Source organism: Orbicella franksi, chromosome 3 (genome assembly GCF_964199315.1).
Source record: "Orbicella franksi chromosome 3, jaOrbFran1.1, whole genome shotgun sequence".
NCBI lineage: Eukaryota > Metazoa > Cnidaria > Anthozoa > Scleractinia > Merulinidae > Orbicella > Orbicella franksi.
This window is the reverse complement of record NC_138147.1, coordinates 3560001-3582643: the sequence shown is the minus strand read 5'-3', so window position 1 is coordinate 3582643 and position 22643 is coordinate 3560001. Positions and strand designations below refer to the sequence as shown.

At 35.7% G+C, this 22643-nt stretch overlaps 3 protein-coding genes and 1 non-coding gene across 5 annotated transcripts in view; 3 read left to right on the top strand and 1 right to left on the bottom strand.

The window, feature by feature from the left end:
• Positions 1–22643, top strand: part of LOC145480727 (uncharacterized) — a 317856-nt gene that overhangs the window by 103120 nt on the left and 192093 nt on the right. The window lies entirely within an intron of this gene.
• Positions 11907–17462, top strand: LOC145480725 (proteasome assembly chaperone 1-like). Its single transcript, XM_081459041.1, has 4 exons — positions 11907–13319; positions 13862–14060; positions 15385–15521; positions 15955–17462. The coding sequence occupies exons 1-4, from the start codon at positions 12891–12893 to the stop codon at positions 16030–16032; spliced, it is 843 nt and encodes a 280-aa protein (XP_081315167.1). The 5' UTR covers positions 11907–12890; the 3' UTR covers positions 16033–17462.
• Trnat-ggu (transfer RNA threonine (anticodon GGU)) lies at positions 12099–12171 on the top strand. The gene has a single exon. It is a non-coding gene; the product is annotated as a tRNA-Thr (tRNA).
• The window catches only part of LOC145480724 (uncharacterized), a 15889-nt gene continuing 10293 nt past the window's right edge, over positions 17048–22643 (bottom strand). For both annotated transcript variants that reach the window (XM_081459039.1, XM_081459040.1), the window contains exons 3-7: positions 22624–22643; positions 20662–20917; positions 20192–20319; positions 19881–19939; positions 17048–17678 (exon numbers count right to left, since the gene is read on the bottom strand). The exon at positions 22624–22643 is cut by the window's right edge and continues 48 nt beyond it. In XM_081459039.1, the coding sequence (XP_081315165.1) occupies positions 17528–17678; positions 19881–19939; positions 20192–20319; positions 20662–20917; positions 22624–22643 (614 nt within the window). In that variant the 3' untranslated portion in view covers positions 17048–17527. The remainder of the gene's footprint in view (positions 17679–19880; positions 19940–20191; positions 20320–20661; positions 20918–22623) is intronic.

The following is a 22643-nucleotide window of genomic DNA, read 5'->3' as shown; positions in this document are numbered from 1 at the left end:
AAAATCAATGTTGGAAAGTTTTCGCGCAAACGTCCGAGTTAGATCATTCGCTCTCGATTTCGTTGAAAACTCTATCTAAATCCTTTTCACAGACGCTAAGAAGCGGCTGTCATTCTGTTCAAAACCGCACACTGCCTCCCTACTCAATATCTACAACAGAATAGATAGTGAGTAGCATAGCCAATCAGAGAACAGCATTCGTGATAGAACGCTAGAACTAATTCATGATAGTTGATATCTGCTATTTGTCGTGTAACATCACTTGTGTAGAATAAACCCATATTAGTAGCGATTGATGTCGCTGCTAGACGCGAAAGCGTTAAATTTGGAAAAGAGAAATGTCCTGTATTGCAGGTAGAAATCTCGGGATTTCCGTATGAAGCACATCTAATAAAGCGGATAAAACGTTTGGCACCTTTCCTAACAGGTATCGATCATTTTCAGGCTTTTTCGGTACAAAAAAAAAAACAGATTAGTTTGCCATGATAAAACGGCTTCCGTATCGCTGCGGACGGTATGTCGAAACAAACAGCGCAGAACAATAGGCCCTTTGCACGATCCGGTCACATGGTACAAAATCACACATGCTGGTGAGCAAGTTGCGCAGTGGGACTTCCAAACCAAAGGCAGGTCCAGGTGTACTGGTACGAGTTGCATTGTTTTGGAAGTCCCACTGCGCAACTTGCTCACCAGCATGTGTGATTTTGTACCATGTGACCGGATCGTGCAAAGGGCCTATTTCAAGTGTAAACCATTGCAAAAACGTGAGAGGACTGGGATGAGTTTCTTATATTGATTAGATTGAAAATCTAAACATTTCAACTGAAATGTTGCTGAATGAAAAGCTACCCAATCAAGTTTGAGAGTTTTCAGCGGGAAATTGTCCAAATGGGAGCCTTGCAAAAGTTGCAAGATTCCATACAAACCCTTACAATGTTGTGGCCTGTCTACCCAACCCATACAAACTCTCTATTTTAGGTGATATTTGAAGAGCTATCATTTTACCATTTTCCTCCTCTAAATACTTCTATTCTTGCTTAAGACTCTCAAATTCAGTTGATCTTTCATTTAAATATCTTAGTTTTTCAAACAAACGGAAAACAACCATACTCTTTCCCAGTCGTCTCACGTTTTTGCAATGGGCTATTGAACCACTAAAACAAAACATTGAACTAAGCGTGTTATGCGTGCAGGTTACCGGAATTTGGGGAAAGGCATGGGTTAATTGCGAGAATCGGAAGTGAGAGAAAGATACTTTTGGAGTAAGACGCCACTTTATTAAATAAACGTTTCTTAACCGAAAAGCTAGACAAAGTCCGTCGTCCGTGACGCGCGAAATCCTGGGGGCGAGGAGCGCTCCTCGCCCTCAGGATTTCGCGCGGCATTTTTTCTTGCGGTTTTCTTTCGCGTCACGCACGACAGACTAAGCGAAAGAGGGACTACTCGTAGTCTACCGAAAAGCTTGATAAAAGTCACATTCAATAATACATTCCTTTTCTACGAAGCACAACTAGAACACGGAAAGAACACTGAAACATAAAACAAAACCCACCTTTAGGCTAGCCGTTGCTTCTGTGCTTCATAATGCATGATGTAATTAAGACTTTTAATAAAATTATCATGCCTTCTTCAGGCAGAACGTTTTCAACTAGTGTCGTTAGTGTTTTAGAAACCTGTTAGTGCTGTTACTGTTCTAGAATGCTGAGCTACTAGATTATAATGAAACAATCGATGTTCAATGTCTTTGGCATTAATTAATACCGTTAAATTTATGATAACTGGATAAGACGGAAACCACAAAGATCAAAACATTTTGATAATCTGAAAGAAGAACTAGGTTATTCAAGGGTAGATAACTGTATATTTACGTTTTAGGCCAAACTACGCATTCCAATATCTATACATTTACCTCGTCATTAGTTGGGAGAATTTGATTACACAATGACGCAGTTCCCCCTATAGAGTGTGTTCATTGTCACGTAATAAAAAATAAAATCAAAAACCATTCAGTGGATAATGTCAAGAAATTGTGATATTATAGAAGATAAATAAAGAAGACAGTTCTTCAAGTTTAAGGTGTGTGCGTTGTCCCAAAGTTGAGATATTCTTCGAAATGTTCCGCGCAAAATTATAGAGTCTAGTATGGAGCCGCTATGTTGGGGAACCTCCTTAGTCCTCCAATATGGCGGCTGGAAAATAGTGTAAACATCTGGAACTTACTTTGGCTATCTAGCCGACTGATTATCTGAACCGAACCATAAAACATTTACACGAGTACTTTTCCTAATACTTTAACTCCAAAATGCATATTTTTCGACAAACGCGGTCTTCCCAAACGTAGATTCGCCTTTAGCCATTTCCACGTAGCTGGTGAAAGATGCCAACACAGTGTTCAGTCACGAGGACCTTATTGAGCCTTTTATTTCTTTCCAAGGCCTTTTGAGGTTGGGGGTGGCGAGATAAAGCTTATTTTATATTATAAGTCAGTTACGGAACATATAAAAGAAATACAGAGGAATAATTTTAAAATGTAGTATTGTTCAGTATCATATGGCTGGTGTTCGTAACAGGTAGAGCGGTTTTCAATTGAGTGTGGAAAGTAATTAGGTAATTACTTTGGTTTTGGTCGTACTATGATTTGACATTGGTTGCGTAGTCTAATTGGTAAATAATTTGTTTGGTTTTATTGTCAATGCTTTATTTAGAGAGAGCGAGAGATACTGATTCCAAACTACTACGTTATCTTATCAAACCTGTAACAGTAAAAATGCCGTAAAAATTACCGCTTTCCGCTAGCAGGCCGTAAGACTGCAAAATTCCAAACTTTTTAATAAAGACACCAGTTCAAAATTCGTTATCATATTGCAGGGTTTGTTTGTCGAAAAAGAAAAGAACTTTACACCTCGAATACAACCACCATAATTACGGCATAGCACATACTGTATAAAATGATCATGCGACATTGCACCTTCACAAAAGTAGTAGCATAATTATGCAAAGTATCATTTGGTCTAAAAAAAGATATAACGAAAGTAAACAAACAACTTAAAACCATCGATAACGTTCAAATCGACCGAAATGACAGTCGTAATGCGTTTGCCCATAAAACTCCACCAACTCTGAAACTTCACAACTCTGATTTGAAGCCCATTAACTGTTTAATTAACTGTTTACCTAAACAGCAATAATTCAAGCAAGTAAAGGCGATACCTGAATAATAAATCAAGTGCTTTTGTGTCCACGAAAAAGAGAAACGAAACTAAGTCATATTGATGAAAATATTTATTTTGGAGGAATGTAATCTCGCCTATCGTGATTTCCTTATCGCTTCCTTGAATAGGTAGGGTTGCCGTCGCCTTGCAATGAGATTATTGACTGCGGAATACTCGGGAAGTTAGAAACTTCTGTTTCCCGGGGACTTTTCCTCTTACGGAATTAAGATGTTCCGGAATCATTTAAAAACCCTATTCTTTTCTACTTTAGCCAACCAGGAAAATAAATAACAGTCTCCACCGCGTATTTCTGTCTTAGTTTTGTTTTCAGCCTATATCCCTCAATAAAAAATGCTTCTGACACTGGACTTTCCGCGAGACATCGTCAATACACTCTGGCATGAACTGCCCAACTCTTACCGAACTTAGTCGTTCAGTACACAAAAATCAACCTTTACATTGATAAAAACTAGGACAAATAATATGAGTAGTTCCAGGTTGCGGTCATAAATTTCAATCTTTTAAACTAACAGCAAAACACTTCGATTTGGTACGGGAGACTTTCATACTCTAACAAACTTTTCAAGTTTAACTCCATCACCGTTAAATGTTTGCATTGAATTCTTTTTTTATTTTTTAAAAAGTAATAAATAGTATTTTTTAAAAAGTATCTCGAATTAAACTTTAAAAACCGTATTTGTAATCTTTATTGGAAACGTTAAAACTGTTCAAATCTATCCATTATCTCAGGGGCGGAGCAGTAGTAGCCCAGGGGCAGCATCGGTTATCGCGTCATCGGGTAAGTTAAGACCTGCTGGAAAGGGTTAATTAGTGGATGGGTTAATTAGTGGATGGGTTACTTGCGCTGAATATGTCATCTCCTCCCGAGTAAAGAGTAAAGAGTAAAGAGTAAAGAGTAAAGAGTAAAGAGTAAAGAGTAAAGAGTAAAGAGTAAAGAGTAAAGAGTAAAGAGTAAAGAGTAAAGAGTAAAGAGTAAAGAGTAAAGAGTAAAGAGTAAAGAGTAAAGAGTAAAGAGTAAAGAGTAAAGAGTAAAGAGTAAAGAGTAAAGAGTAAAGAGTAAAGAGTAAAGAGTAAAGAGTAAAGAGTAAAGAGTAAAGAGTAAAGAGTAAAGAGTAAAGAGTAAAGAGTAAAGAGTAAAGAGTAAAGAGTAAAGAGTAAAGAGTAAAGAGTAAAGAGTAAAGAGTAAAGAGTAAAGAGTAAAGAGTAAAGAGTAAAGAGTAAAGAGTAAAGAGTAAAGAGTAAAGAGTAAAGAGTAAAGAGTAAAGAGTAAAGAGTAAAGAGTAAAGAGTAAAGAGTAAAGAGTAAAGAGTAAAGAGTAAAGAGTAAAGAGTAAAGAGTAAAGAGTAAAGAGTAAAGAGTAAAGAGTAAAGAGTAAAGAGTAAAGAGTAAAGAGTAAAGAGTAAAGAGTAAAGAGTAAAGAGTAAAGAGTAAAGAGTAAAGAGTAAAGAGTAAAGAGTAAAGAGTAAAGAGTAAAGAGTAAAGAGTAAAGAGTAAAGAGTAAAGAGTAAAGAGTAAAGAGTAAAGAGTAAAGAGTAAAGAGTAAAGAGTAAAGAGTAAAGAGTAAAGAGTAAAGAGTAAAGAGTAAAGAGTAAAGAGTAAAGAGTAAAGAGTAAAGAGTAAAGAGTAAAGAGTAAAGAGTAAAGAGTAAAGAGTAAAGAGTAAAGAGTAAAGAGTAAAGAGTAAAGAGTAAAGAGTAAAGAGTAAAGAGTAAAGAGTAAAGAGTAAAGAGTAAAGAGTAAAGAGTAAAGAGTAAAGAGTAAAGAGTAAAGAGTAAAGAGTAAAGAGTAAAGAGTAAAGAGTAAAGAGTAAAGAGTAAAGAGTAAAGAGTAAAGAGTAAAGAGTAAAGAGTAAAGAGTAAAGAGTAAAGAGTAAAGAGTAAAGAGTAAAGAGTAAAGAGTAAAGAGTAAAGAGTAAAGAGTAAAGAGTAAAGAGTAAAGAGTAAAGAGTAAAGAGTAAAGAGTAAAGAGTAAAGAGTAAAGAGTAAAGAGTAAAGAGTAAAGAGTAAAGAGTAAAGAGTAAAGAGTAAAGAGTAAAGAGTAAAGAGTAAAGAGTAAAGAGTAAAGAGTAAAGAGTAAAGAGTAAAGAGTAAAGAGTAAAGAGTAAAGAGTAAAGAGTAAAGAGTAAAGAGTAAAGAGTAAAGAGTAAAGAGTAAAGAGTAAAGAGTAAAGAGTAAAGAGTAAAGAGTAAAGAGTAAAGAGTAAAGAGTAAAGAGTAAAGAGTAAAGAGTAAAGAGTAAAGAGTAAAGAGTAAAGAGTAAAGAGTAAAGAGTAAAGAGTAAAGAGTAAAGAGTAAAGAGTAAAGAGTAAAGAGTAAAGAGTAAAGAGTAAAGAGTAAAGAGTAAAGAGTAAAGAGTAAAGAGTAAAGAGTAAAGAGTAAAGAGTAAAGAGTAAAGAGTAAAGAGTAAAGAGTAAAGAGTAAAGAGTAAAGAGTAAAGAGTAAAGAGTAAAGAGTAAAGAGTAAAGAGTAAAGAGTAAAGAGTAAAGAGTAAAGAGTAAAGAGTAAAGAGTAAAGAGTAAAGAGTAAAGAGTAAAGAGTAAAGAGTAAAGAGTAAAGAGTAAAGAGTAAAGAGTAAAGAGTAAAGAGTAAAGAGTAAAGAGTAAAGAGTAAAGAGTAAAGAGTAAAGAGTAAAGAGTAAAGAGTAAAGAGTAAAGAGTAAAGAGTAAAGAGTAAAGAGTAAAGAGTAAAGAGTAAAGAGTAAAGAGTAAAGAGTAAAGAGTAAAGAGTAAAGAGTAAAGAGTAAAGAGTAAAGAGTAAAGAGTAAAGAGTAAAGAGTAAAGAGTAAAGAGTAAAGAGTAAAGAGTAAAGAGTAAAGAGTAAAGAGTAAAGAGTAAAGAGTAAAGAGTAAAGAGTAAAGAGTAAAGAGTAAAGAGTAAAGAGTAAAGAGTAAAGAGTAAAGAGTAAAGAGTAAAGAGTAAAGAGTAAAGAGTAAAGAGTAAAGAGTAAAGAGTAAAGAGTAAAGAGTAAAGAGTAAAGAGTAAAGAGTAAAGAGTAAAGAGTAAAGAGTAAAGAGTAAAGAGTAAAGAGTAAAGAGTAAAGAGTAAAGAGTAAAGAGTAAAGAGTAAAGAGTAAAGAGTAAAGAGTAAAGAGTAAAGAGTAAAGAGTAAAGAGTAAAGAGTAAAGAGTAAAGAGTAAAGAGTAAAGAGTAAAGAGTAAAGAGTAAAGAGTAAAGAGTAAAGAGTAAAGAGTAAAGAGTAAAGAGTAAAGAGTAAAGAGTAAAGAGTAAAGAGTAAAGAGTAAAGAGTAAAGAGTAAAGAGTAAAGAGTAAAGAGTAAAGAGTAAAGAGTAAAGAGTAAAGAGTAAAGAGTAAAGAGTAAAGAGTAAAGAGTAAAGAGTAAAGAGTAAAGAGTAAAGAGTAAAGAGTAAAGAGTAAAGAGTAAAGAGTAAAGAGTAAAGAGTAAAGAGTAAAGAGTAAAGAGTAAAGAGTAAAGAGTAAAGAGTAAAGAGTAAAGAGTAAAGAGTAAAGAGTAAAGAGTAAAGAGTAAAGAGTAAAGAGTAAAGAGTAAAGAGTAAAGAGTAAAGAGTAAAGAGTAAAGAGTAAAGAGTAAAGAGTAAAGAGTAAAGAGTAAAGAGTAAAGAGTAAAGAGTAAAGAGTAAAGAGTAAAGAGTAAAGAGTAAAGAGTAAAGAGTAAAGAGTAAAGAGTAAAGAGTAAAGAGTAAAGAGTAAAGAGTAAAGAGTAAAGAGTAAAGAGTAAAGAGTAAAGAGTAAAGAGTAAAGAGTAAAGAGTAAAGAGTAAAGAGTAAAGAGTAAAGAGTAAAGAGTAAAGAGTAAAGAGTAAAGAGTAAAGAGTAAAGAGTAAAGAGTAAAGAGTAAAGAGTAAAGAGTAAAGAGTAAAGAGTAAAGAGTAAAGAGTAAAGAGTAAAGAGTAAAGAGTAAAGAGTAAAGAGTAAAGAGTAAAGAGTAAAGAGTAAAGAGTAAAGAGTAAAGAGTAAAGAGTAAAGAGTAAAGAGTAAAGAGTAAAGAGTAAAGAGTAAAGAGTAAAGAGTAAAGAGTAAAGAGTAAAGAGTAAAGAGTAAAGAGTAAAGAGTAAAGAGTAAAGAGTAAAGAGTAAAGAGTAAAGAGTAAAGAGTAAAGAGTAAAGAGTAAAGAGTAAAGAGTAAAGAGTAAAGAGTAAAGAGTAAAGAGTAAAGAGTAAAGAGTAAAGAGTAAAGAGTAAAGAGTAAAGAGTAAAGAGTAAAGAGTAAAGAGTAAAGAGTAAAGAGTAAAGAGTAAAGAGTAAAGAGTAAAGAGTAAAGAGTAAAGAGTAAAGAGTAAAGAGTAAAGAGTAAAGAGTAAAGAGTAAAGAGTAAAGAGTAAAGAGTAAAGAGTAAAGAGTAAAGAGTAAAGAGTAAAGAGTAAAGAGTAAAGAGTAAAGAGTAAAGAGTAAAGAGTAAAGAGTAAAGAGTAAAGAGTAAAGAGTAAAGAGTAAAGAGTAAAGAGTAAAGAGTAAAGAGTAAAGAGTAAAGAGTAAAGAGTAAAGAGTAAAGAGTAAAGAGTAAAGAGTAAAGAGTAAAGAGTAAAGAGTAAAGAGTAAAGAGTAAAGAGTAAAGAGTAAAGAGTAAAGAGTAAAGAGTAAAGAGTAAAGAGTAAAGAGTAAAGAGTAAAGAGTAAAGAGTAAAGAGTAAAGAGTAAAGAGTAAAGAGTAAAGAGTAAAGAGTAAAGAGTAAAGAGTAAAGAGTAAAGAGTAAAGAGTAAAGAGTAAAGAGTAAAGAGTAAAGAGTAAAGAGTAAAGAGTAAAGAGTAAAGAGTAAAGAGTAAAGAGTAAAGAGTAAAGAGTAAAGAGTAAAGAGTAAAGAGTAAAGAGTAAAGAGTAAAGAGTAAAGAGTAAAGAGTAAAGAGTAAAGAGTAAAGAGTAAAGAGTAAAGAGTAAAGAGTAAAGAGTAAAGAGTAAAGAGTAAAGAGTAAAGAGTAAAGAGTAAAGAGTAAAGAGTAAAGAGTAAAGAGTAAAGAGTAAAGAGTAAAGAGTAAAGAGTAAAGAGTAAAGAGTAAAGAGTAAAGAGTAAAGAGTAAAGAGTAAAGAGTAAAGAGTAAAGAGTAAAGAGTAAAGAGTAAAGAGTAAAGAGTAAAGAGTAAAGAGTAAAGAGTAAAGAGTAAAGAGTAAAGAGTAAAGAGTAAAGAGTAAAGAGTAAAGAGTAAAGAGTAAAGAGTAAAGAGTAAAGAGTAAAGAGTAAAGAGTAAAGAGTAAAGAGTAAAGAGTAAAGAGTAAAGAGTAAAGAGTAAAGAGTAAAGAGTAAAGAGTAAAGAGTAAAGAGTAAAGAGTAAAGAGTAAAGAGTAAAGAGTAAAGAGTAAAGAGTAAAGAGTAAAGAGTAAAGAGTAAAGAGTAAAGAGTAAAGAGTAAAGAGTAAAGAGTAAAGAGTAAAGAGTAAAGAGTAAAGAGTAAAGAGTAAAGAGTAAAGAGTAAAGAGTAAAGAGTAAAGAGTAAAGAGTAAAGAGTAAAGAGTAAAGAGTAAAGAGTAAAGAGTAAAGAGTAAAGAGTAAAGAGTAAAGAGTAAAGAGTAAAGAGTAAAGAGTAAAGAGTAAAGAGTAAAGAGTAAAGAGTAAAGAGTAAAGAGTAAAGAGTAAAGAGTAAAGAGTAAAGAGTAAAGAGTAAAGAGTAAAGAGTAAAGAGTAAAGAGTAAAGAGTAAAGAGTAAAGAGTAAAGAGTAAAGAGTAAAGAGTAAAGAGTAAAGAGTAAAGAGTAAAGAGTAAAGAGTAAAGAGTAAAGAGTAAAGAGTAAAGAGTAAAGAGTAAAGAGTAAAGAGTAAAGAGTAAAGAGTAAAGAGTAAAGAGTAAAGAGTAAAGAGTAAAGAGTAAAGAGTAAAGAGTAAAGAGTAAAGAGTAAAGAGTAAAGAGTAAAGAGTAAAGAGTAAAGAGTAAAGAGTAAAGAGTAAAGAGTAAAGAGTAAAGAGTAAAGAGTAAAGAGTAAAGAGTAAAGAGTAAAGAGTAAAGAGTAAAGAGTAAAGAGTAAAGAGTAAAGAGTAAAGAGTAAAGAGTAAAGAGTAAAGAGTAAAGAGTAAAGAGTAAAGAGTAAAGAGTAAAGAGTAAAGAGTAAAGAGTAAAGAGTAAAGAGTAAAGAGTAAAGAGTAAAGAGTAAAGAGTAAAGAGTAAAGAGTAAAGAGTAAAGAGTAAAGAGTAAAGAGTAAAGAGTAAAGAGTAAAGAGTAAAGAGTAAAGAGTAAAGAGTAAAGAGTAAAGAGTAAAGAGTAAAGAGTAAAGAGTAAAGAGTAAAGAGTAAAGAGTAAAGAGTAAAGAGTAAAGAGTAAAGAGTAAAGAGTAAAGAGTAAAGAGTAAAGAGTAAAGAGTAAAGAGTAAAGAGTAAAGAGTAAAGAGTAAAGAGTAAAGAGTAAAGAGTAAAGAGTAAAGAGTAAAGAGTAAAGAGTAAAGAGTAAAGAGTAAAGAGTAAAGAGTAAAGAGTAAAGAGTAAAGAGTAAAGAGTAAAGAGTAAAGAGTAAAGAGTAAAGAGTAAAGAGTAAAGAGTAAAGAGTAAAGAGTAAAGAGTAAAGAGTAAAGAGTAAAGAGTAAAGAGTAAAGAGTAAAGAGTAAAGAGTAAAGAGTAAAGAGTAAAGAGTAAAGAGTAAAGAGTAAAGAGTAAAGAGTAAAGAGTAAAGAGTAAAGAGTAAAGAGTAAAGAGTAAAGAGTAAAGAGTAAAGAGTAAAGAGTAAAGAGTAAAGAGTAAAGAGTAAAGAGTAAAGAGTAAAGAGTAAAGAGTAAAGAGTAAAGAGTAAAGAGTAAAGAGTAAAGAGTAAAGAGTAAAGAGTAAAGAGTAAAGAGTAAAGAGTAAAGAGTAAAGAGTAAAGAGTAAAGAGTAAAGAGTAAAGAGTAAAGAGTAAAGAGTAAAGAGTAAAGAGTAAAGAGTAAAGAGTAAAGAGTAAAGAGTAAAGAGTAAAGAGTAAAGAGTAAAGAGTAAAGAGTAAAGAGTAAAGAGTAAAGAGTAAAGAGTAAAGAGTAAAGAGTAAAGAGTAAAGAGTAAAGAGTAAAGAGTAAAGAGTAAAGAGTAAAGAGTAAAGAGTAAAGAGTAAAGAGTAAAGAGTAAAGAGTAAAGAGTAAAGAGTAAAGAGTAAAGAGTAAAGAGTAAAGAGTAAAGAGTAAAGAGTAAAGAGTAAAGAGTAAAGAGTAAAGAGTAAAGAGTAAAGAGTAAAGAGTAAAGAGTAAAGAGTAAAGAGTAAAGAGTAAAGAGTAAAGAGTAAAGAGTAAAGAGTAAAGAGTAAAGAGTAAAGAGTAAAGAGTAAAGAGTAAAGAGTAAAGAGTAAAGAGTAAAGAGTAAAGAGTAAAGAGTAAAGAGTAAAGAGTAAAGAGTAAAGAGTAAAGAGTAAAGAGTAAAGAGTAAAGAGTAAAGAGTAAAGAGTAAAGAGTAAAGAGTAAAGAGTAAAGAGTAAAGAGTAAAGAGTAAAGAGTAAAGAGTAAAGAGTAAAGAGTAAAGAGTAAAGAGTAAAGAGTAAAGAGTAAAGAGTAAAGAGTAAAGAGTAAAGAGTAAAGAGTAAAGAGTAAAGAGTAAAGAGTAAAGAGTAAAGAGTAAAGAGTAAAGAGTAAAGAGTAAAGAGTAAAGAGTAAAGAGTAAAGAGTAAAGAGTAAAGAGTAAAGAGTAAAGAGTAAAGAGTAAAGAGTAAAGAGTAAAGAGTAAAGAGTAAAGAGTAAAGAGTAAAGAGTAAAGAGTAAAGAGTAAAGAGTAAAGAGTAAAGAGTAAAGAGTAAAGAGTAAAGAGTAAAGAGTAAAGAGTAAAGAGTAAAGAGTATTTCTAAACTCTGTTTACCGTTCGAAATAGCGGAGAACGAATGAAAATACATCAATGAGTGAAGAAGCGAAAGTTGACCTCGCGGGTGAAGCTTATAATAGCTATCGTATCAAGCGGGCAAAAAGATCGAGTCAAGAGAGGAGAAAGGTTTTGTAAACATCTGGGACCTCGACAGCGATAACAGCGATGTTTACAGTGACTTTTTTGTTGAGTCCGATACTGATGAAACGTCGAACTCATTGAGATCCATTGGAATATTATCCATGCATATTTGCTCCGCCGCGCTTTCTTTTGTTTGTTCTCGTCGCCCAGCCACACTAGCGTTCGTATCCTTTTTCGTCTTTCCCATTTTGCCAGACCAGCTTCAAGAAAAACCGAGCTACAGAAGAGTTATCTCTCCGCCTTGAGCGCATTGCGAAACGCAAGGGTGTTTTGGAGATTCGCGCGTAGATTTCACCGCGAGTTAATAGTAGTAAATTTTCCAAGCGCTGATTGGCTCAGTGATCTGAGAACCCAGTTGAAGGCGTTTGTGGGCGGAGTTTGTTTGGGAAGGAAGCGATTTTTTTTAGCGCTGTTTTCTCGAATAAATGTTTTCGCTTGAAGCAGACACTTTAAAGAGTTACAACTCAAAGGGAATTTGTTTGATTGCCCTCAAAATTGGACAGTAGCTAGATTAACATATAAAAAACCAAAACATGTCTGCGAATTGTTTATTTCGAAACATTTTTTCTCCGAGAGCGATTTTTATACGATCACTTCACATCTTTATAATCCTATTTCGAAAATGTTCTGTAACTTTTTACTGCGATTGAGTATGGCAAAACGCAGACACGCTTTTTAGCGCTTTTTTTTTTTCCTGAAACCGAGGAAAAAATAAATTGGCGAAAAACAAAATTCACTTTGACTTGTAGCTTCCAAATGGTGATTAGGACGCTCGCATTTAGTGGCCATGAAAAAATCGGCCAGTCATTTTATTTCAAAATTTATAGTTTGATAGCCAGCTCTATAAGCTTTAATTTGATACAGGGGTTTAGGTATCTACAGCTTAAACCGGACGCGCTACATCGCTTGGACGCGAGACACCCCTGAAGGTATACGGTAACCTTAAACAGTTGTGAAGATTCGAACCCATGACCATGACATGATTACGAACTCACAACGTAACCAGCTCCCAGTTGGCTTGATAGCTCAGTTGGTAGAGCGCTGCACCGGTATCGCAGAGGTCATGGGTTCGAATCCCGTTCAGGCCTGAATTTTTTTCAGGTTTTAATTTCACAACTGCTTAAGTTGTGTTTTACTGCGATGATCAATCATGTTTTCAGAAGAGCATTTCATTTTCCGATAGGTTCTCTTCGCTCTCTTTTACATAAATTTACATACGAAATATTTTCTAGTTTATCATTTATATAGTGGCCAAAAAGATTCAACCTTTTTACCAAAGCAAGTTCTTATTGGCTACCGATCTAAGTATTAGATCAATGAAACAAAACATATCTTTCTTTTTCTCAGTCATGCCCATTACGGGGGTAGCGTGTAGGGCAGCAACATAATCCCTCCACATCTAATGGTCCTTTTTCCTAATTTGAATGCTGTCTATTTCCTTCTCCGTCGCACACCACCACATGATCTTCAGGCGCCCCTTCTTTTGCTAGCGCTTTCCCTCTGGCGTTCAGTGTAGGTCTGTCTTGGTGAAGGAGGACTGCGGCGCCTTCTCATCAGGATGGTAGCCATTTCGGTTGTACAAAGCATAAGAAAACATATACACGCAGTATACGTTTTTCTGGCCAAAAAGCTGAATTTCTCAAGGTCATGTAATCCAGTCACATCGTTATCATTCTAAGCTCCCGGATGGTGGTCTTCAATTAAAACTCTTTCTAGCTTACTTTTGATAAGAGTCTCCGTACGCTACGCGGACCTATGCTTACTTTTATTAACGCAGGTGGACGGCCTGGGTACTATTATAATCAAAATGGCGGCAGCTTTTGGTGTTTGGGAAGTAAGGTTTCCTTCTTCTCGCGCAGTTTACGACGAAGACGACGAGGAGGACGAGGAAACATCCACTTCAGAGGATGATTCAAGGAATTTAAATTTCCACTGGGCGCCTCACCTGAAAATAGATCAGGAATCATCTGTGACAGAATGTCCCTTGATGGTTCTCGCGGTCGGAGAAGTTGCTACAACATTTGTAGAAGCTCATTATTTATCAGCAGGGAGTGAAGTTATCGCCTGTCTTACTTCAAAAAGGGGGAATGAGCTGGAATTCGAAAAACAGTGTAATCAGTTCAAATCAGGTGATACGTGTTGTCTGTATCGGCTAACAACGAATCATGATGACTCAGTATTTTTTCAATGTCGAACGCCGGTACCTCAAGAGAAAGCGTTCCACTGGACAGAAAAGGTATGTATGGGAGAATAGTTCCATCGATAAACGTTTCTTTGAATAATCCAATTTACTGAAAGTTCCCGTTATCCGAGATAATGGGAAAAGTTGCCTTTAAGATTTTACACATCACTTCAAGTGGCAGTTTGTGTATGTTCCTGGTGTATGTTGCTGTGTTAGCTTGTGGTGGAGGTAAGAAAATAGGAGGCGGGAATCATTAGGAGGGTGAAAGATTTATGTTTTATTTTTATTTTTATTTATGTACAATTTAATGACTACAAAGAAGAAAAATAAGCCATATATATGGACGATCTGTAAAGGAGTCAAAACCCCATAAAAAAACAGACCACCAAAAGGGAAGTAAAAAAAAAAAAAAAAAAAACGCGAATAGAGAAAAAAAATCCCCTCACCCCCTCACATTTGTTCTTTTTGTTTCCTTCATCGTGCCTTCCATTCTTCATTCCATTGTTCGTTGATCAGTCATCTCAGTTGTTAACTTTGCCAATAATTAACATCATCAGTCAATTGAGTAGACCTTGATTTAGACCTTCATGTTTCAGTTGTTTGAGAATTTGAAGCCTTCCAAAGTTGTTATTCTAACATCATTGGCAGCCTGTGAGTATCATACCAATGCTCCTGAGAATCTCAAGTCTGACTTTGTAAAAGTGTTAAAGACAGATTCCTGGCAAGAAAAGATTTTACACGAAGAATGCTCATTTTTGGAAACTCCTAATGTCATGAGTGGAGTTGCAGCATCAGGTAAAATAGCCAGTATTTGAACTGTACAGGCCCGCAAATGATCCCCGAACCACAGATGACCCCCAAATTGTACCGCAAATGATCCCTGGACCGGAACTGATTCCAACGTAAGAAGTTCGGAATGGTGTAGACTCCATGAAAAGTCTATGAATTGATAGAGATTTTCTTAATAAAAGACAAGTACCTCAGGCATAAAAGCAGCAATAAAAACGTTAAACATACTGTGCAAAATACTAAATTGACATGCATCGACTGCATAAATTTTTCGTTTAGGAAACGTACCACAAAAAGAAACAGGAATCTTCGAAGATACCTCTGCCATCTAATTAACCACTTCGAACTTTTCCCTGTACACTTCTCATACTTGCATCCTAGATAGCCACAGACTCCCTCGAAAGTGCCTAAGATTCCTTTTTGCTAGTTGCTGTAGTAAAAATGTAGTTAATCCACTTGGGAATTCTCAGTTGTCTCCAAATTTGAGGATATGGTGAACATCCTGTGTTTATGCATCTCAGGCCCAGACCTAATAAAGTCATTCAGGGAAGGATCTAACTAAACTACAACTTTCAAACACAGGATTTTGTGACGTTGGATATCATTTTTAAGGTTGAGAAATTTGCATTCAAATCGTTCATACTGCACATTTTCTTGCTTTTCATATAGTAACTGTTGTATCAAGATATTGTATTATTACTTTGAAACTCAGAAAACCGTCAATACCAGAAATATTTAAGGACTGTTATTGTGTAGCACGGAAAAAGCCAATTAAGCATGAGAAAACTAAACAGCAAACAGCAGCAGTAATAGGCCATGTTCAAGATACCAATATTCTAACATGGCTTCGAGGCTTTCGGGATGTGTGGTGGTGTTTTCTTTGTATCCAAGTCTCTTTTGGGAATTGAAAGACAAAGGAAACTTAAAAAATTTGCAATTTTGACCTTAAAGCCTCAGATCGATGTTAAAATATTGATATATCGAACATGGCCTATTGGTTGTGGTTCTTGTGTGTCCTGAACTTTATTGTGATTGGTTCAGTACCAAGTTAATCTTTTGGAATCAAATCCAAATGTTCATGGTTTCCTGAGTTTCACAGTAATAAAATAAAAGCGATTTCAGGATCATTTGCAGGCTGGGATCATCTGCGTGCCTGTACAGAACTATTTCCTCCTTTTCATAAATTAAATAGGGGATTAAAAAATGGTTTTAAAGTGGAATACAATTTGCATATGACTGATCTGGTAGTCTGGAATATGTTTTCAATCATCTGGTACAAGAACGAAATCATTCATTTCTTAGAAAACTCATAGAAATATGTTTTGTTTAGTTTTACAGTACTGTCAGATCCACAGTGTGGCTGCGGCATTGTTTGTATGCTTCACCGAGTCATCACATGTAGATTCACAGTCAGTGGAAGCCTTTCAATTCCTTCTAAAGAGTCCAATGCTACACTCAGTTCATCAGGTAATTGACAACAGGAAGTTATTTTATCTATCCAGTGAATCTGAGTTTAGATCATGTTCTTCCTAGGCCAATGTTTTTGTCCATGAGTTCAGCAAGATGAACTTTTTGAAAAATGGTAGTGGTAACCGTATGTCCACAACTCCATGCCTCCCTCACTTCAGAAAAATCCTACCTGCACTGACTTATTTTGTTTCCTGAAAATATCTATTAACCTTCCCCTACCCCAAGCAAAGGATGATATCAAGGCCAAAGTTTTAAAGGAAGTTATATACATATTTTCTGTTTAAAAGGGTAGAGATATTGTATGGAACAACACATTCCATATAATGTTTGTATTTATGAATTGGTCCCAAAGAATTATTGGCTTTGTTATTGTCACACTGTGATTTTCTGCTCAACTGAGAAGGACCATTATTTTCTCTCCATTTCACAGGCTTCCAGTGAGCAGGTTATAAAAGTACTCAAGTCCCTAAGATCTGGAAAACTGATAGAAATGACCATGTACATGTAGGAGGAAAGCATGACTTCAAAACGTAGCTCTTGGCACTGCTATTAATGTACAGTACCAATCCCTCTTTGAGTGATGGTGCTCAGAAAACGTTGTTAAAAATTATTGTAACAGGCTGTCATCGCGATAGCTAAGGAAAGAAAGGATGAGACAAAGAAATAAGCATACACTGGCTGGTATTGAAGTAATGTTCATCATGAAACCATTCTTTTGTTAATGATATTTTATGATATTCTGTGTTCTTTGATGTGAGTATAGCTTAGAACTGAGGACAGGTTGAGGCACGTTTGTTAAACGTTCTAGTTGTTTGGGTTCAGCTTTTGCAATGTTCACCAAAAGGTCTGAAAGCAGGACTGTAACGTTTTTCCTGTGGACAGTTTCAATTCGCCAGCTAGATCACTCTCGTGACAGTGGAAATCAACTTTGCAGCTGAAAAAACCGTTGGGACTCAGATTCCAGATTAGTTGCCTTCGCATCTGTTATTTTGGTAATTAATAACTGATTTTGTGCCATTGTTTTGAAGGCAACTAAATTAGAGATCAAAGTAGAACTTAAGAGTGACGGGTTCTAAATTAAGAACAAGGAAAATCAGAGAAAATCCCCCAGAGGAGGGAGAGAACCTGGCCCTCCACGCAGAACACTTTTGGGCTTGTCATACATTTCTCCTCCAGGACAAGTGGGGCACCCAAAATTTTCTGTGGGCTGGCTTATTCTGACTCAAGCCTGCAATTCAAAACTCAACTTGTAAAAAAAAAAATAGCATTTTCTCTCGAAGTGGGTGTCCCAAAAAAAACTTGGACACCCATCTGTATGACTCTCAGCTGAAATTGAACTGAGAATAAATGGCCAGTCGAAGACGAGCACTTACCCAAGAAGGATGAAATGGAAGAGCTACACTCTTGTGATCTGAGTACTCTTTGGGAGAAGTTACAATCAAATATAAATGAACATGACAGGTGTCACCTATTTGCAAAACAGTCGCTCAAAAGAGGAAAGCCATAAACCTAACCACCCTCCCTTTTTACTCGGATCGATGCAATTTTATTGACTGTTATTTCTGGTTGTTATATCTGTAAAGCAATAGAGCACTGTATGCTTTCGTCACAAAATACTAATATGAAAAGGACTATAAACTGGAGCTAAAAGGTAACAATTAAGAAGTTCAAAAAGCGGATCGTAAATCTTAAGCTATAAGTTAGCAATAAAATGAACTGATAAAGCGGAATGATAACTACTGTGATTCTTTTGAAAATGAACTAGAAACAGTTTATCTCTTGTTCCAGAGCGATTATTATTATTTTTTTATCTTACTCTAACTTCTACATAATTATTGCGGCTTGTGTTTGTAATCATCAGAAACAGTCACATGACTTATTTGTTATTCCCAGCGAGCTAGAATTTCTCTCCACTAACTTGAACTGGAGCTTCTAAGAACAGCGTTGAGCTTATGAGAAACAAAATCTATATGTGGGCCCAAGTTTAGTCGGACCGGTCTTTCTTAGAAACAGACGCAGTCTTCAATGGAGGAGACGTTGAAGCTCTTTCCCCCAGTGGTGTTAAAGGAATGCCATTTCCTCGAACGTGAGCGACATTTGGTGGGGTCCTGCGGTGTGGACATGAAGAACCATGCAAATTTGGCGTTATCTAACCTGGAACAAGACAAAAAAAACAAAACAAAACAAAAGCAAAAACAGGACGAATGATCAGTTTCTAGGACCCAAGAAACATTTAGCCTAAAATGTCAGTCATCTCCCGTCCTCGGCCTAAATCCGTGGCCAGAGACGCCTGGGTGGAGTTACTGCATTCGAAGAACGTAAACCTAATTCGAAACATACGAAGCGTCAAGTTAAATGATATAGTTTTAGTTTTGCTTTCCAACGTTGCGTTTTATTGTCATGTTTGTCACCGCAGTTTGTGTGTTATTTCTTGTTAAGCCACGATGGCCAAGGAAAAGGAGTTATAACCCTCAGACATCAGACGTTTCTCCGCCGGCTGAGAGTGGTAGATGATTGACATTTCAGGCTAGGAGAAATTCAATCAGAAAATAAACTGAAGCTGCCTTTTTGAAAAAAAAAAAAAAAATCTGACGCGAATAGATCAAGATAACGGACTCCTGTTGTTTTAGCTGAAAATTGTGCATACTAGTATGTAGAATTTTCAGTTAAAACAGCAGGAGTCCGAAATTCTGAGCAGAGAACTCGAGCATGTTATATGGCAAGAAAAATACGAGACAAACAAAGTCCAGGATAAAAAGAAGAATTCTGATTAGTTCGCTTGGCGGTCCGAATGCTGCGATCATCATCATCTAGTCCTCTTTGTCCCGTGGGGGACATAGTGCGTCTCACTCCGCCTTAGTGTATGACCAATCCATTTCCAGCGTGTTCTCTTGGTGGTGGTGTTGATAGGCTCTTGACCGAAGTGTTGCGATACGGACCGCTAAGATAGGCGAATAACTTTTTCAGAACGCACAAAAAAGTAGGATGCTAACTTTTGCACACACATTTACCGAGAAAGGATCGCAGGGAGGTATTAAATTATCAGCAGAGTTTTGAAAAGAGCAATATAATAAAGTTAAACTTTGTCGAACTAGCTTATGCGGTCTGTATTGGGGAATATTGCTTTCGCTCTTCAGAACCGATATTTCCCTAATACGGACTTTACGCTAGCTCATAACATACATGATGCAATCTTACCATAGCCATTTCTTAGTGACATGGTAAGAATAATCTCTTACGTCGCTCTGGATCGTAGGATAGTTGAAATGTTGAAATAAAATATCAATGTACCAAATTAGGGTGATAGATAACATGGGTTTACAACTAAGACATCATAACTAGGATTACCCAAATGTCTGGGACAGCTCAGGCCTTACGGATACCTTAGTTAACCTGGTGAATAAAACTTACAACTGGAAAATTATTTTAGCACTAATTCTGTAATAAGTTTTTAGTTCTAGAAAAAAAAACATATTTCAATTTCTGAGCTCAGTATGTATGCATGTATGTATACTTAATTGGCCACTCCCGATTGGGGCTTTTCAGGACCAATATAACAAAGCAATGATAAATAAATATTTAAATAAACATAACTAGGTTAAGAATCCCAGCTGGCGGGAGGCAGACCAGTTGGCTATTTACAAGCGTAGCCGAGAAGTTGAACTCGGGGCTACCGTGAACAACATTAGCTAGCGGATTTGAACCCGGGACCTACGGAATTCAATTCCGGCGCTCTAACCACTCGGCCACGCTGCCTCCTTCTATGACTTCTGGGAACTTTTGGTTTTAGTTTGGAACGTGTTTGACAAAAACCGTAACAATTCTGTTATTCGGCGTGCTTTAGCAACAGGAATCCTGTTGATCATCTTTATCCCAATTTTAACGTCTTGTAAACTGATTTGCGTCTTGCTTACACTTTCGTGGGGATGATTTCTCTTCTCTTGTCATTCTTGAAATATGAATTATAATGGCTTGCACTTTTCTAGCGTTGGTCTGGAGAGGCCTTTATGCTATTGCTTCCGTAACACATGAAACTGACACCTTCAGAGAGATTTACGACGCTTACATAATTGTATAATTTTGGGCATCTGATCGACAATCGATCGACTGATTGATTGAGTGATTGATTGATTGATTGATTGATTACTTGATAGAGTGATTAACTGATGGACTGATGATTAATTGATTGACTAATGGATGATCGATTGATTACCTGATTAATTGATGATTGAGTGACCGATTGATTGATTGATTGATTGATTGATTGATTGATTGATTGATTGTCTGATTGACATGAACGTGATAACTTTACATTCCCGTGACAAGTCAGTCGTACTTTTCCCTTTACATTAGTACCTCGAATTGGTAGTTTCCAAGGGACAGGTATCGCCAATACACCTACCAAGATCAATGATCTGAAACACCAATAAAATAAGTCAGAAAAGAACAGTGATTAAACAGCTAATTATCTTCACTTGTTCAGCTATATGACGCTGACCATTGATAAATTGAATATTATATCTCGGCTTAGCAACAAAGCCATTTGGGTAGCTGTTGCGCTGTATCGTGGGGTTTTAACTTGAATAGGCAGTACTTCAAAAGCCCGCGAGCGAAACTGATAATCTCTCAAGGGTTTTCATTTATTAAAGGCTTGATTGATCTTCCACCTTAGTTCGCATTGCTGTGTTTCCTCGGGAGTCAGTGTACTGCTCGGGAAATCCCTCAAATGATGACAAACGGTAACAGTGAGGTACCACGCATGAGCACTCCTCAACAGTGTCAAGGCACTTGACCCCTATTAGAAAACAACACAGAGCAATGAATCAAAATTAGCCTTTACTTTTAAGAAAACAAGTTTCTTGAGGGACTTTTGTAAGAAAACGTTACAAAAACAGCAATGTGAAACCACTGGTTAGATCTCAATCATTAACTTCCCCATTGAGACGTATCTTATTTTTTAAGTGCCTGTCTTATCTTGTGAGAAGTAGCGGATTACTAACAGAAAATTGACAAGTTTACAAGAGAAGCACTTTTAGCAAGAACCGAGCGTTGTTACTATTTTATGACTGGACATTAGAATGATTCACACAAAATGTCATGGTTTCCATAGAAACACCATCTCTGCCGTGCGACATACCGTTTGGTGATGAAATACTTTTCGTCTTTTTCATAGTTGCTAGACACGCGTTATTTTCGATGCACACTCCGCTACACATTCCAACGTCAACCGTAGTCTCGTACTCAGTCCCCTTGTAAAAAGTGACCATGTGCGGAAGCTGCTGGCAAGAGGAACTAGCTGACTGACACTTCTGAATCGTTTCCATCTCAACTACTACGCTTGACATCATGAAAAGACGTCGCTTGGTTGTTTCATACGGCACACAAACACTTTTCTATAACAGCAACAACAACAACAAGAGTGGAGAAGATTATTTTTCTGGCAGTAACACAGGCATACTCGGTAAAAGAATTCCGAGTTCTCCAGCTTGGAGTCAAACCTAAGAACTTCTTGTTACTAGACCAGATGTTCTACTACTTAGCTACAGCAAACTTCTACAAATCATTATTTTAATATTCAATTAGCAAAATTCATTTCATCTTGCTTTGATCTACGCAATATTCTTCTTTTAAATTTAACCGATGTAACTTGATTGCTATATCATAACCTCGTTACAGTCGAACCTCTCCATACGGACACCTCGCTAAAACGGTCAGTTTCCTATGTACCGACAAAGTTCTCATACATTTCCCCCCCCCCCCCAAAAAAAAAACCCTCTATAATGCGGACCCGCTCTAAAACGGACAACGGACACTGAATCTCGGCCCTAGGGAGCAAATTCATACAAATTTAACCTCTTTATTACGGACACTCCGGGGACCAGGTGTCGATAATTTGCGGTATGTACCATTTCCTGTCCAAAATTCGTATGTACAGCATATAGCTGAGAAATTCACAAATTCATAAGACACTCACTTTTGGGCCTGATTTTAGAAACACTCTAAATTGTCAGTGGAGACTTAAAAGTGACGTCATCATAGTGAACTCTCTAATTCGGACCCCTCTCTGATGCGGACACTTCGCTTTGTCCCTTCGGTGTCCGTATTAGAAAGGTTCGACTGTATGTGTTCACGACAATCATTATTGTTTTAGCTTTATTAAAAAAAAAAACAAACACACTTTTGCAACACTGTATTTATGGTCATGTAAATAAAACTAGTTGTTGTTGCGGGGTAAAAGCATACCATGACAAACAAAAAGACACTCGAACTGAAGTAGCTATTTAGCCTTTTCTGAAAGATGAAGCCCAAACACTGTCCTAGAAACCTTGTCCACGAGGAGACATGCATATGACCATGCAAAATATGCCCAGATTGAATTGAAGTTTCCTCGGATGATTTGTTCGCGCTCAACCTAATTTACCCCGAATTGAAAGACCGTGAGCAGTCTCGGCGTTCCATGGCAAGCGCTCAGCGAAAACTTGCTCAGATATTTTCTAAATATAGACTGTCCCACAACAACAACAACAACAACAACAACTAGCTTTATTTGCATGACCATAAATACATACAGTGTTGCAGAAGCTTTTGTAAACTAAAACTAAAACAGTAACGATTATCGTGATCATATAATAATGTTATGATATAGCAATCAAGTTACATCGGTTAAATTTAAAAGAAGAATATTGCGTAGATCAAAGCAAGATGAAATAAATTTTGCTAATGGAATATTAACATATGATTTGAAGAAGTCATAAGTTCGCCAATGGCTTGTAACGAAGATAATTGTTTAAAGTCGGAATGATATGCTTTTATAAAATTTATTTCTTAGAATAGAGTATTTATTGCAATATATAAGGGCGAGATTCGTCTTCAATTTGTTTAGAAACACAAATAGGGCAGAGTCTGTTAACCCTTGGAATTTTATCATGTCTACTGACCAGTCTCAATCCTTACAGTAATTAATCCTAAATTTCACTAGTTCTTTTCTTTCGCTTAGTTGCTTGTTAGGCCTATACCACAGACTTAGTCCCACACACTTATCAAAGGGAATACACACTACGAGTGCCGACTACTGATATTTAATTAACTGTTTATCTACCGTGGACTCTCCCTGCACGC